The following is a 15,373-nucleotide window of genomic DNA, read 5'->3' on the forward strand; positions in this document are numbered from 1 at the left end:
CTAGTTGAGGATTTTGTCTTTCAACTTTGTCAAGAACCTAAGTTCTTGAAGAGGTGGTGAGTTTATAGAGTTAGCCCATGTCGTGTAGTATTCAAACCCAAAAGTGATCTATATACTATATATAGGTTATGGGTTTGAGCCCGAGCATGCGAAATGTGTATGATTCATCTTATCAAGAATCTGACAATACACTTCTATTTTGTAAATCTAATACCTCTTTAAATACTCAAGCTCTCAACAAAGTTTAGAGACAAAAATTTCACTGAAGACGATACTCGACATGTTGGAGATCTGACCTATCTAATCTACAATATGATTAAATTTGAGGGTAATGGAAACAATTATTATATGCACATTTGTTAGAACGAAGATGTCAATGGAACCATTATTGTAGGCACATTGGAGGGTATTTAGGAGCGTTTCCCATCATCTGGATCATAGGTTGACAATTGTACCACTGTCAAAACAACAAGTATCGATTAGGGGAGGCTCCATAATGCGTGAAACACGTTTTATGTCACAGCCCAAAAGGTTTGGGCTGGGTGGCCGATGGGTACTACCTAAAGATTGTCGGCACGATAGGCGCTGATCATGTGTGTGGGAATGGTATTAGGTACTTCGAACTGTATTGCGTGAAATGAGATTCTTTGTGGCTGAATCTCCCCATCCCCATGTGTTGACCCAAATAGTCATTTTTCAAGATATAATATAAACACAAAATACTCCACATTTTAAAGTTTATTTAATACAAATTATTAATATGATAAAATTTAGAATTAATTTTACCATACATTTCTAAATTATGAACTTCATTCTAAATTCGTTCTTACATCTTAAATCGTTCTGATTATATTTTCAAATTATCGATATTATTTCAATCAAGTTTTTCAATTATTAAAACTGTTCATTTAACCATTAGATTGTATGTCAAATCTTATGTGACATAATTTAAAATAAAGATTAAAAATATTTTAAAATATTTCCCCGTATCTTTTTAAAGTACAAGCTAAAAACAAAATAAAATCGAAAAAAGAGAGTGAGCAATACAACTTTTGTAAAAGCTTTAAAAACATCAAAACCAATATTTTTGCATCCATTTTTACAATATTTATTTTTCTTTAAAATTTTCATTTTAAGGTTGTGTTTGTTTCACTAAAAACGACTTCTAGAAAATGGATTGATTTTCTAGAAAAGCTGATTTTTTCTAATGTTTGAATGACTCTGCGTAAAATATTTTCTGTTGTTTAGAAAATTTTACTAAAATAATTTCTAAAAGTTGTTCTTGGTGAAACAAATACAACATAAAAGTATTTGTTATAAATTATTATAGTAGCATTTCCTTTCGATAATCGATATTTATTTTATAATAGGGATAAATACCAAAATTATACATGAATTTTGATACAATTTGTAATGCTATACATGGGCTTTAATTTGGTGCATATACATATATCAAACTTTAAATTTGGTTCAAATTTCACATTTCACTAAACCCGTTATCTATGTAGCATGCTTTTTCGTTAAGTCATGTGTGAACTATTGATATAACATTTTATTAGGCTAAAATAAAAATTAAATTAAATTATTTTCACCTAAACTAAAATATGAACACACTTGGGAAAACTCTTTTCCCCAAGAAATAATTTTTTTTTTAAATCTAGGTGGAAATAATTTAAATTTGTTTGTTTTTTAACCCAATAAAATTTTATGTTAGCAATTTACAAATGACATAATAGAAAATTGTGCCACATAAATTATGAGATTAGTGAAATGTGAAAATTAATCAAAATTAACGTTTGATGTATACAAACACACCAAATTAAAATTGACGTGTAACATTGCAACTTATATCAAAGTTAATGTATAAATTTGATATTTATTCCTTTATAATAAGATAATATTTTATAATAATTAGCATATTATATAAACTTAATAATAAATAATGCCTAATTAAAATTTAATTTAAATTACATATATCATATATATTATTTTACAAAATCCCAGCTCCCAGTTAATGTGGACAATCTAATTTTTTTACCACATTTTAAATTAATTAATATTTTTTTAAAAATTTAACCATTTATCTTTTATTTTAGGCTTAAGGGCCAAAAAAATCCTTAGTACAAAAAATCAATTGAGCCCTTATGAAAAAAAGTGCACTCAATTGAACTCTTGGTTACAAAAAAAAAAAAAAGAAAAAATCAATTGGCCCCTTTCTTTAATAGAAATCGTCAGTTGACAAGTTTGACAGTTAACCTCACTTACATGGCTGACAGAAACCCCCAGAAGCTACCACATGACACTATGCTAACATGGCATACCACATCAACAAAAATATTTTTTTGAAAATATAAGCCTTTTAAAATAAATATTTTTCAAAAAATAAAATCTTATTTTAAAAATAATTAAAATTTGCAAATAGAATGAATTTGAATAAATGATTGTCCAAATTCAAATGAAACTGAACAAATGGTTGTCACACCCTGAAATTAGGGTTAGAAGAATCAAGGTTTGTAGGGTGAGTCAGTGGGTGTGATTGGACTTTTAAGACAATTTTTGCATCTTAGAGTTAGAATGAGTCTGCTGATTCAGTGGTAAGGTGTTTGCATTTTAACCCCTAAGTGGAAATTGTTTTGTTTTTTGCTTCAACTCTAGAAAATCTGATAGGTTTTGTTTATTTTATTTATTCTATTTGTTTTTTTTAAATATAGGAGTAATCCTCAAAAATCCTCTCACGTTCCTCCACTCTTGCTCACATTTCCTCTTTCTAGTTTTTTCTTGTTTGCTCAATTATTCTCTTGTTCCTTTTAGTTCTTTTTTTTTGTCCCATTGTTAAAATATCAAAATTTTTGTAGTTTTGTGCCATTTTTGTCTTGCGTTTAAGCCTTAGTTTCTGTCGCTTCATTAAAGTATCACCCATTCATCTACATTTTCGTTCATCAAACTTTTGAAACGTGTAATTGTTTTTTTTTTTTTAGTTTTAGATTTGGTTTTCTTCGATTCTTTAATATTGTATGATTGAGATCTTTAAATGTTTAGTGGATAATCATAATTGAGTTTTCAGGTCAGTAGAATAGAGGCGAATCAGTCGATCTGTTACGTTGGGAATCGTATTTCCAGGTGTGTGTTCTTAACTCTTGTAATGGGTGGTGGTATCGTTGTTCTAATTACATGATTTGCAACAATTTTGGGGTGGTTTTGGACCACATGGGAGTGTGCCGCACACGGGCAATCCACACAGCAATATGCCGCTTTAGAAATTAGGTTATTTTTCCTATCACACAGTTTGGGGTGAGTCACATGGGATGGCCACACGGCCATGTGACCTCTGCTAGGGATTTTGTTAATCGCACACGGCTTGGGGAGGTTTCACATGGCTTGAGACACGGTCGTGTCTCCCCTGCTTCTTAATGTGAAATTTTGTCACACAAGCATAGAGAGTTACACGGTCTACCCACACGGCCGTGTCCTTCAGCCACATGGTCGTGTCCCTTAGCCACACGGTTGTGTATTCCTGCCACACAGTTGTGTATTCTTGTCACACAGTCTAAATCCTCCCACACGATCTGCCCACACGGTCGTGTCCCTCAGCTACATGGTTGTGTCCCTTAGCCACATGGTTGTGTATTCCTGTCATACGGTCTGAACCCTCCTATACGGTCTGCTCACACGACCATATCCCTCAGCTACATAGTCGTGTCTCTCAGCCACATGGTTGTGTATTCCTATCACACAGTTTGAACCCTCTCACACGGCCGTGTGGTCCTATTTTTACAGTTTTTACTCCTTTTTCAGAAATTATTCGTTTTATTCCATAAGTGATCCATTGCATGTTTAAGCCTCTGTAGGAGTATTTAGAACACCATTTTTTATTATTGGATGACTATGAAGGGTGCATTGCTGGTCAGATTTATATATTTATGTATACATAAGTTCTGAACTCAGTTATTTGTGTAGGTTGCTAGTATGACTTTATTAGTCTAAACAATGTATATGGGATTAATTAAGTATGTTATTTAGAAGTTATGGATGTTGTTTATTCTGTTATTTGGTTTTGGTTACGAGTATGTTTGTGGCTTATTAGAACTGATTATTAACATGTCTGATTCTGTATATTCATATGCGTAAGATTATTTGCATTTACGGTTGGGATTTGGTTATTAAGAGAAGAAAGTTCGATTCGGCAGTTAAATTACATTAATTTAATTTGATAGTAAATTTGCAACATTGTTGGCAACTTAACTGCTTAACATAAGTGTGGCCAATAACCACTTTAAGGTGTACTGGTTAGATGGGTCCACCATAACCCAAATTGGTGAGTAGTGGATAGAAGGGTCTAGTGAAACCCTATTTGGTGTGCAGGATAGGCGAAGTTGGTGTGATGGATGGTTGGGTGGGATTTACTTGTACTAGTCACACTTTTATGCATGTCTTGCATATATGGATGATGTAACAATTGTGAATTGAATTACTTTATTTGATGAGTATGTTTATCATGAATTATTGTGTTTTATGTGTGTATGATCATCTATTCGACTCTGCTTAATTACATTTGTTTTAGACCCATACTGAGCTTCGTAGCTCACCCCATTAGTTTACTCTTTTTGAAGTAACTCTCGTGGTTAGGTTCCAAACTCAACTAATCGGAGGTTTCAGATATTTTCGTTTCGGTTTGATTTTAATAAAGTTTTTCCTAAGATATAAGATTTTATGTTCATTTGGACTTGTAGGTAAGTTTATAAATTCTGGTATGGGTTTTTGGTTTTGAACTAAATTGAGATTTCATGCATGGGTTTTAGTTGATCTAAATGCTATTTTCTTTAATAATCACTCGGATTTTTAGTAATAAATTTTGGATTTTCGTTTAAAGTAAAATGTCAAAATTTTTGTTGCAAAACTAATTTTGGAACTTCAGATTAAAAAGCTCCTAAACAATTTGATTGCAAAGTTCATACTAGTGTTAAGTTTTCGTTTTGGTCACTTAACTAAAAAAGTTACAATTTTGTTAGTGAACTATTCAAAAGTTTTTATTTAAATCATTGGGCTGTTAAAGTTAATGTTATATAGCTTTCCCTATTCGCACTGCTTGCACCAATCGAAAGTTCTTGTAATACCCCACCCAGTCTAGAAGTTTCGAACAGATTCTAGAGGTCACATTGGCCACCGAGATGACTCAAAACAAAAAGTTGTTTAATTATCTTAAAACCAGATAAAAATACTTCTGTAATAGCTTTGGAATCAAAATGGATTTGGCAATCATAATGTTAAAGTAATACGACATAAAAGTACAAAAAAATTAAGTTAACTTAGACCGAAAATCCCATATCGTACTTTACCTAAAGTTATTTACAAAACCAACCGAGTCAGAACAAAGTACTATAGAAAACTTATTTAAACAAACCAGAACTAAATATACTGAGATTCTTCGATTTGCTGAGTCTGAGACCTAACCTCGCGTTTTACCTAAAAAGAGGAGACTGAGGGAGTGAGCTATGAAAGCTCAGTGTGATTCTAAAACAAATGTAAATAAACGGTGTTAAATGAACGATCAAACACAAAGAAAATCTCAACAGTTTAGTATATCTATACATATTGTATAAACGAATTAACACACAATTATTAATATCAGACGTATACTTATTACACTACTGCATGCAGAACAAATACTATGAAATCCCACCTATCCAACTGCTACACACCATCTCCGTCCCTCTAATCACACAAAATACAGTTCCTTAGACCCTTCTATCCTTTAGACACTAGTTTTGGGTTATGGTGGACCCATTCAAACAAATCACACCAAATAGTGGTCGTTTGCCACTGGAATTATTGCGGTTTTACCACCAATTCAAATAGTGCAGTTAAACTGCTAAATCAAACTTCCTTCATTTCGTATTCATATCCCAACCACAGATGCAAATGTAATTAATCGAAACAATACATATATTTAGAATTAGTTGCAATCATTTTCAGATACAAAATCAATACAAATATACAGTATCAAAGACACTCATATTTGGATACAAAATAACAGAACGACAACATACACAATTTCCAATTATCACATCCAGATATTTTTATAGTACAAATTCAGTATAACATAGTAGTACACACTCATGCGAACAATAAATTAGATCTTATAAATGCATATACTTATTCACGTTCTAGGGGTGAAACGCTCCTCAATAAAACTTCCAGAAGAAGAATTAATGTCCTAACCACTTTTACGGAGGCTTAAACAAGTTAGGGATCACTCGGGGACCAAAACGAAACAATTTGCACAAAGGTGCAAAAATTGCAAAAATAGGGTGGCCATGTGGAAGGGTCCAGACCGTGTAACAGGGCACACACCCGTGTGATTAAGGGACACGCTTGTGTGAGCAAGCAGTGAAACTCACTGTCAAATTTACATTTAGAGGAGACACGTTTGTGTGCACTAACTGTCAATTTTCCTAAATGGGGTCACACAGCCATGTGACCCACCCCAGATCGTGTGACACGAATTTAACCTGATATCTAAGCGGCACATGACCATGTGAACCGCCCGTATGCAGCACACGGCCATGTCAACCGCATGTGTGTGGCACACGGCCATGTCAACAGTTCGTGTGATCCAAAAACCACCCCCACACTATTGCAAAACATGAAAATTCAGCCACAAATCACCTCTAAATTCGAAGGTTCAAGAACATACACCTGAAAGACGATTCCAACGCACAACAATCAACAGACGTACCTCGACAAACGATCTGGAACTCGATCACATGAATATACAAAGATTACAAAGATTTCTTGATCGTAACAAGATAAAACAATTCGAAGACAAGTGACTAAAACTCAAACAATCATACTTACCTTTTTCACTCTTGAAATCCTGATTTAACGAACAACAAGCGAACAAACGAAACCTTGTGAAACAACAATTGACAATAGGTTTGGAACAAAAGTGAAAACTGAAGAATAAGGGAGAAAGAAAAAAAAAAGTGAAAGAGAGTGAAGGAAGGTGAGGGAAGTTTATTTGTGGAAATTCTTTAATAAAATCAGGATAAAAATAAAATTAAAATAAAAGATAAAATTTAAGAAACCTTAATATCCAAAAATAAATTTCTCACTTTACACACACAGGGATTTGAACACGAGACCAAAAAAATTATAAAAACTTAACCATTGAACCACTAAACTCATCATTGTCTTTAAATCACAAAGAAAAAACATAAAAGTCTATCCGAAACTATTGACTCATCCTACAAACCTTAATTCTTCTAACCCTTATTTCGGGGTGTTGTAGTTTTTTTTCTCATTTTCTTCTACAATTCCTTTTTTTTTCATAAAACAACTTTATACATCATGAATCTACAAACCAAAATAAAAATAGTTTTTTTTTCTTCGATCTCTAACACTGACCATTAAATTAACTTGGATATAAAGTATATTATTCTACTTGTCAATGGATATTGATCCATCATACCCGATCATCAAATCGTCGCTTAGAACTCACTGGTGAAACATTTAAAAAAAATAGTCTAGTAACTTAAATAAAATTTTTTGAATAGTTTAGTGATCAAATTGTAATTTTTTTTTGTCAAATGACTAAAACGAAAACTTACCCATAATTTAGTGACTAATGGTATTTACCCTCTATAAAAACAATACAAATATGAAATGAAATGAATAACAAAGTTTAGTTAAGAAATTAAAATGGTGCAGTATGGACAAGAACGTATCATTGAAAGATTTAAATACTAAATGCAAAGCAATATACCATATTATCATATAAATAGCCAAATTTACAGCAACTTATACAGATCCATATTACCTTAGGACAAGCTAACAAAAAAAAAAATCCCCAAAGTATTTAGCTTTGCATAATTAAGATTAATTCCCCATTAAAGATCCTAAAAGTGTTTGGATTAAACAATATAACCAGCCCTAATACTTATGGAAGTGGTAGAGGAAGCTCAGATCAGCTACTCGTTGCCTTGCATGGAGGGGACGATCATATGATGTCCTTGTGCCTGCAAAGGAAATTGAACCATTGAAATACAAGTGAGGAATACAATTTTGAGTTCTTGATTATGCATCATACATGCAACTGAAACTTATCAATGTCTTAAATCTTCAAGGGACATGGTTGGTGTAATGTTTGCTTTAAGCACATTGGTCTCAAGCCTTTTTGACACGAGATCTATCAGACCATAACTATATTAGCTCCCAGTTTGGCTGGACAGGTGCTATCATGCCATTGTGGAAATTGGGAATTAATATTAATATTACATGAAAATCACATCATGTGTATGACAGTAAAGCTGGTAATGTTAGGTGCAAAATCATGAATCGAAGTAGCTATCCAATGAATCAAATTTTAGTGACAATTATACTATGTTAGCTGCAGAGTCCCATCCTCATTGGAGAAAAAAGTTACCATGAAAGCAGTCTGGCGGGAAAATTATGGTGTGCAATGCTTTAGATATTTCAATACCTCATTTTTCAAGGATTAGTTAATATACTTTTTGGCACTTCAACTAGGTAATTAGGTTTATTTTGATATATGTATTTTTTTTTACTTTGGTAGCTGAACTTGACAATAGATCTATTTTGATCATTGAACTTGAAAAAATGAAAAAATTGATGACGTAACATCTTGAGATTGTGCCACATCAGCACTTGAAAAAGTGAACATAATGACGTAGCACAATCTCAAAGTGCCACATTATCAAACTTTTACATTTTTTCAAGTTCATGGATTAAAATAGACCTAATTGTCAAATTTAGGTATCAAAGTAGACCAAAGAAAAGTATAAATATCAAAGTGAACTAATTACCAAATTTAGGACCAAAAATTGCATTAACCTCCAAGGATTTATGCAAAAATTATACCTTCCAAGATTTTTGCACTGGTGAAGTCATCAGGGAAAAATTTATGGTACAAAAGTAACCAAAATGGAAAGAAGGACTTGAGGGACAGAGACTAAGAAAATTATCAAGTATGTTGGACATGAATCTATGAGTTATGAAACATTAATCAACAACATATTCCATCTTTGCAAAAAGAAGACAACAAATGGCCAATTTTGTAGTAAAAAAGCCAAATATTAGAGAGAGGGAGAAAGAGAATTACCTGGGAATTAATATAGTTCAATGATCCTTGGATAGGAAACTGCAGGAGTCATTCACCACCAATGCACAAGACACATGGTAATTCAGTTCAGGACTTTACAGAATGCTTAAACAAAAACAGCCAAGTGTATCAAATTTAAGCCAAGAACAAGAATCTAAAGTAAATATCATTGTTTCACCTGTGGGTTGGGGACAGAAAGAACTCGAACAGCATCTCTTTTAAGAGGCACTTCACCCCTGACTGATCCCTTAGCATCACCCTGTCAATTGGAATGTTTGCAGTTGAAGGAGACACTGTCAAAGTATACAAACTACACAATATATATATACATGTATACAAATTTTTTGAATAGTTTAGTGATCAAATTGTAATTTTTTTTAGTCAAATGACTAAAACGAAAACTTACCCATAATTTAGTGACTAATGGTATTTACCCTCTATAAAAACAATACAAATATGAAATGAAATGAATAACAAAGTTTAGTTAAGAAATTAAAATGGTGCAGTATGGACAAGAACGTATCATTGAAAGATTTAAATACTAAATGCAAAGCAATATACCATATTATCATATAAATAGCCAAATTTACAGCAACTTATACAGATCCATATTACCTTAGGACAAGCTAACAAAAAAAAAATCCCCAAAGTATTTAGCTTTGCATAATTAAGATTAATTCCCCATTAAAGATCCTAAAAGTGTTTGGATTAAACAATATAACCAGCCCTAATACTTATGGAAGTGGTAGAGGAAGCTCAGATCAGCTACTCGTTGCCTTGCATGGAGGGGACGATCATATGATGTCCTTGTGCCTGCAAAGGAAATTGAACCATTGAAATACAAGTGAGGAATACAATTTTGAGTTCTTGATTATGCATCATACATGCAACTGAAACTTATCAATGTCTTAAATCTTCAAGGGACATGGTTGGTGTAATGTTTGCTTTAAGCACATTGGTCTCAAGCCTTTTTGACACGAGATCTATCAGACCATAACTATATTAGCTCCCAGTTTGGCTGGACAGGTGCTATCATGCCATTGTGGAAATTGGGAATTAATATTAATATTACATGAAAATCACATCATGTGTATGACAGTAAAGCTGGTAATGTTAGGTGCAAAATCATGAATCGAAGTAGCTATCCAATGAATCAAATTTTAGTGACAATTATACTATGTTAGCTGCAGAGTCCCATCCTCATTGGAGAAAAAAGTTACCATGAAAGCAGTCTGGCGGGAAAATTATGGTGTGCAATGCTTTAGATATTTCAATACCTCATTTTTCAAGGATTAGTTAATATACTTTTTGGCACTTCAACTAGGTAATTAGGTTTATTTTGATATATGTATTTTTTTTTACTTTGGTAGCTGAACTTGACAATAGATCTATTTTGATCATTGAACTTGAAAAAATGAAAAAATTGATGACGTAACATCTTGAGATTGTGCCACATCAGCACTTGAAAAAGTGAACATAATGACGTAGCACAATCTCAAAGTGCCACATTATCAAACTTTTACATTTTTTCAAGTTCATGGATTAAAATAGACCTAATTGTCAAATTTAGGTATCAAAGTAGACCAAAGAAAAGTACAAATATCAAAGTGAACCTAATTACCAAATTTAGGACCAAAAATTGCATTAACCTCCAAGGATTTATGCAAAAATTATACCTTCCAAGATTTTTGCACTGGTGAAGTCATCAGGGAAAAATTTATGGTACAAAAGTAACCAAAATGGAAAGAAGGACTTGAGGGACAGAGACTAAGAAAATTATCAAGTATGTTGGACATGAATCTATGAGTTATGAAACATTAATCAACAATATATTCCATCTTTGCAAAAAGAAGACAACAAATGGCCAATTTTGTAGTAAAAAAGCCAAATATTAGAGAGAGGGAGAAAGAGAATTACCTGGGAATTAATATAGTTCAATGATCCTTGGATAGGAAACTGCAGGAGTCATTCACCACCAATGCACAAGACACATGGTAATTCAGTTCAGGACTTTACAGAATGCTTAAACAAAAACAGCCAAGTGTATCAAATTTAGGCCAAGAACAAGAATCTAAAGTAAATATCATTGTTTTACCTGTGGGTTGGGGACAGAAAGAACTCGAACTGCATCTCTTTTAAGAGGCACTTCACCCCTGACTGATCCCTTAGCATCACCCTGTCAATTGGAATGTTTGCAGTTGAAGGAGACACTGTCAAAGTATACAAACTACACAATATATATATACATGTATGCGTATATTAGCCATGAAAAAGAGAGTGCAATTACCTCCAACTGTGCATCATGATCAGTCCAATAACATCAACCCCAAGAAGAAGGTCAAAAAGAAAGAGTCAGAAAAATTCTCATCCATTCAATCTTCTAATAACCTAACAGGTTCTATGCTATGAAATATCCGAAAAATGGATCAAAAGTTAAAGCTCCATTTACATACCTCTCTGTACCTGGCCAGATATATTTTAAGTGGCTCAATATAGTCTTCAAAGCCTAATGTTGCCATTGCCCACAACAAATCATCTCCATTAATTGTCTTCCTCTTCTCCTTCTGGCATTTATCACTAGCCCTGCAAAACAAACAGACCAAACCATTTTCACAAAGGCTAAACCTGAATCCCAATAAAAAGCAATCATAATTAATAATAATGAACAACCATTTGCTTTGAAAACATCAACAAGCAAACCTATAGAGAAGAGAAAAGGGATCATTAAACACTATGCTTCTTATGTAAACTATAAACCTTACCCCACCCAAATATCATTGAAAATGTGAATTAAAAAACACAAGGACCCAACTTTCCTATCTAAAAGTGCATTCCACATAAGCCAAACAACCTTCACCATTCAAAAGTTAAAAACCAGTCAAACTTCCAGCTTTTGTGAACACCAGAAAATCAGAATATGTCAGAAAATAAAGCCAAAGGTCTTGTAATCACATCTCCAATGTCAGGAAACACCAAAAATAACCAAATTTACAATTCATAAAAATAAGCACCAATGTGAAACACTATTTGGCTAACAAATGTACAGTTCATAATGAAAAGTGGCTCATAAAAACACCATAATATACATTAGGACCCTATGTTTCATAAACACACTAAAATCACATCCTAAAAAAAGCAAACTTTTACCAAAGTAAAACAAATTCTAGTCAAGCCACTTCCAACTTAATGTTGCAATTCAAAACACAAATCAATACTCTCAAGAATCTTTACCACTCATAAGTAAAAAAAAAAAAATACCAGGTAAAGCTTACAGCTTTCCAAAGGATATCACAACTATAAAAAGTAAGAAACCAAGAAAAGAAAAAGTTCCCAGAAATATTAATAAAACCGCAGAGTAAGGAATTTACGTACTCGCTAGTGATGAAGCTGATGAACTCAGAAACACTTTCTTGAACAGTTTCTTTAGCATCCTTAGCAATTTTGCCATTAGTAGGCAATGCTGTCTTCATGATTCTGCTTATATTAGCAATTGGAAGGTAACGTTCTTGTTCCCTCACAGTTGAGTGAGAACTGCACTGCTCTCCTCCACTCTCATGACTTCCTCCTGCTGGACTCGTTGGCCCCCTTGCCATACCATCCGTCATGTCCTTGAATGACCTTAGATCACTGGGAAAATGAAAATGAAACATATTAGTATCCATCAATTTTTTATAAAAGTTTCAGCAAGTAAAGTGAAACCAAATGCATATTTATATATATAAATATATATATATATAACATACCCAAAATGCATCTATCCATCAGTTCACACACCATCCATACAAAAACCTCAAATAAAAAAAATTCTTTGTACTAAATTATTCTTTTAACAAAGAGATACCCAGATACCCATATGTAAAAATAGCCTACATACCATACCATACCATACCATATATACATAAAAAAAATAAACTTACGCACTGAGAGAACAAAGAAGGAGATACTAGACTAAAACAAAGAAATAAAGTAGAGAAATGTTATTTTTATTTTATTTTGGCGCGAGAGGAAGGGATTGGAGGAGATATACTAATGAAGGAAAGAGTATCTGACGATGGAGAAGAAAAGGGAACAAATGAAGATTGGGACTATTCTTTTTTTATTTTTTGCTTTATATGATTTAGTATAAAAACTTTCGTTTTGGGTTTTATCAAAACCGTTGGCTTTTTCTTTTAAAAATGAAAACTTTTTGATCGTTTCTCAATGAAAAGAATGAAGTTCTCATCTTTATAGTATCAGTATTTCTGTATCAACTCAAACACACCCACGTTCTTGGGCTGTTTATGCTTCCTTTATTTTGTTAACCCATCAAATCAGACTTTTTTCTTTTCTTTTTCCTTTTTAATGATACTACCATTCCCTTATTAAAATCAAGTTCTTTTTATGTATAAATAAATTATAAAAATACCAAAATATCACAAAATGTTAAAAGTATCATTTTTTCCCTCTAAATTTATAAAAAAATAAATCATTTTGACATTTAATTTAATTCTTCTTTGTCACCTTTAAATTTGTATTTTTTTAAAATCACCTCATAGATGGAAAAGTTAACATTTGTTAACTTTGTTGACGTGTCATATACGTGGATTTACACGTAAATGACACGTAAGCATATAATTATTTTTTAAAATTTTAAAAAATATTTTAAAAATAAATTTAATGATTTTTATTTTTTTAAAATACTTTTTTGAATTTTTCAATTTTAAAAAAGTAATTAAATGTTAACGTGTCATCTACGTGGCAATTCACGTGTATGCAATGTCAATAAAGTTTAAGGCTAATAAAGATGAAAATTTAAATGGACGACTAAAATGATTTTTTTGTAAAGTTGGATAACCAAATAAGTCATTATTACTTAAATATTTTCATTTAAAAATTAACTATCCACAGAAAACCTAGCTACTAAAATATATACTCAAATGAATATTATAGATAAAAGTACCATTGAGGCCCCTGTACTAAGAGGTGGATTGTATTTTGCCCCCTCTGTTCAAAAAATGAGCAGATTAGTTCATATACTTTAAATCAAAAACCAAACTAATCCTCTATTAAAATTTCCATTCATTTCTACTTTTAAGTGATGACATGACTAACGGATCAACCAAATATTGATATGTAGTGTGCCACGTATATCTCATATCGATGTGGTACATTTTTCTCACATCAAAAAATATTTAAAAATAAAAAAATTCAATAATTATTTAAAAATCACATCCAAGATGAACCTAGACAAATGGTTGTCCAAGTTCATCCTGGACGTGATTTTTTTAATATAATAAAACTATTATAGTGAATTATTTTAAAACTATTAAAATTTATAAGTAATTATAATTTTTTTTGAAATTATTTAAAAATTATTAAAAACAACGTACAAAATGAACTAGGATAAATGGTTGTCCAAGTTCAAATGAGCTTAGGTAACTATTTGTCAATGTTCATTTTAGAGTTGTTTCTTAAATAATTATTAAATCATTATAGAAAATTATTTAAAAGATATTAAGAATTATAAGAAATTAACAAAATAGGACTCACTAGCTTGATCAACTAAAATGTCAACTTAATTAAGAAGATACATGTGAGTCTATGGGTATATTTGAATTATTTAAACATGCTAAATGTGTGTATATATATATTTTTTATAATTTTTTTAAAAATTAAAATTTTAATCATTATTTATAATTTCTTATAATTCTTAATGGTTTTTAAATAATTTTATAATTATTTAAGAAACCACCCTTAAATGATCCTCGACAATCGAAGTTCATTTGAGCTTGGACAATCATTCGCCCATGATCATTTTGGATGTTATTTTTAATATTTTTTATTAACATTTAATAATTTTAAAATTTGTAATTCTTAATAAATTTTAAATAGTTCTCTTTGATATTTGATAGTAGAAATGAAAAGAATTTTTAATAGAAGGGCCAATTTGCTTTTTGATATATGTAAAGGGGCTAATATGCCCATTTTTTTAGTAAAGGGAGTAAAATGCAACCTAAGTCCTAATACATGGGCTTCCATGGTACTCTTATTTAATCCTACCCATCCTTTAATTTCAGGTCACTTATATACAAAAAAAATTTTGAAAAAGCCAAATCATCACTTAATTGCACATAAGGATGAAATTTTTAATGGAAGGGCCAATTTGTATTTTTTTTCTAATGTATAACTAGTTTGCCCTTTTCTTAGTAGAGGGAGCAAAATACAACTCGTCTTCTAGTACAAAGGCCTTTATGGTACTTTTATCGAAGATTGTTG

General features: G+C 31.7%; 1 protein-coding gene across 6 annotated transcripts; it reads right to left on the minus strand.

Moving 5' to 3' along the window:
* Nucleotides 1-7,740: 7,740 nt before the first annotated feature.
* On the minus strand, nucleotides 7,741-13,332 carry LOC107930670 (nuclear transcription factor Y subunit B-1). 6 transcript variants are annotated; one of them, XM_041103543.1, is made up of 9 exons: nucleotides 12,862-13,332; nucleotides 12,491-12,745; nucleotides 11,572-11,701; nucleotides 11,406-11,411; nucleotides 11,214-11,294; nucleotides 11,036-11,140; nucleotides 9,297-9,931; nucleotides 9,119-9,157; nucleotides 7,741-8,015 (listed from the first exon to the last, which is right to left on the minus strand). In XM_041103543.1, exons 1-6 carry the CDS (start codon nucleotides 12,870-12,872, stop codon nucleotides 11,123-11,125), a joined length of 501 nt encoding a protein of 166 aa, XP_040959477.1. In that variant the 5' UTR covers nucleotides 12,873-13,332; the 3' UTR covers nucleotides 7,741-8,015; nucleotides 9,119-9,157; nucleotides 9,297-9,931; nucleotides 11,036-11,122. The 6 variants fall into 6 exon arrangements, with proteins under 6 accessions (XP_040959477.1, XP_016717866.1, XP_016717865.1 ...); XM_016862377.2 differs by having other exon boundaries at nucleotides 11,036-11,074; nucleotides 13,146-13,325; XM_016862376.2 differs by having other exon boundaries at nucleotides 11,036-11,074; nucleotides 13,040-13,325.
* Between the last annotated feature and the right edge of the window lie 2,041 nt (nucleotides 13,333-15,373).

Source organism: Gossypium hirsutum, chromosome D10, assembly GCF_007990345.1.
Source record: "Gossypium hirsutum isolate 1008001.06 chromosome D10, Gossypium_hirsutum_v2.1, whole genome shotgun sequence".
Classification (NCBI taxonomy): domain Eukaryota; kingdom Viridiplantae; phylum Streptophyta; class Magnoliopsida; order Malvales; family Malvaceae; genus Gossypium; species Gossypium hirsutum.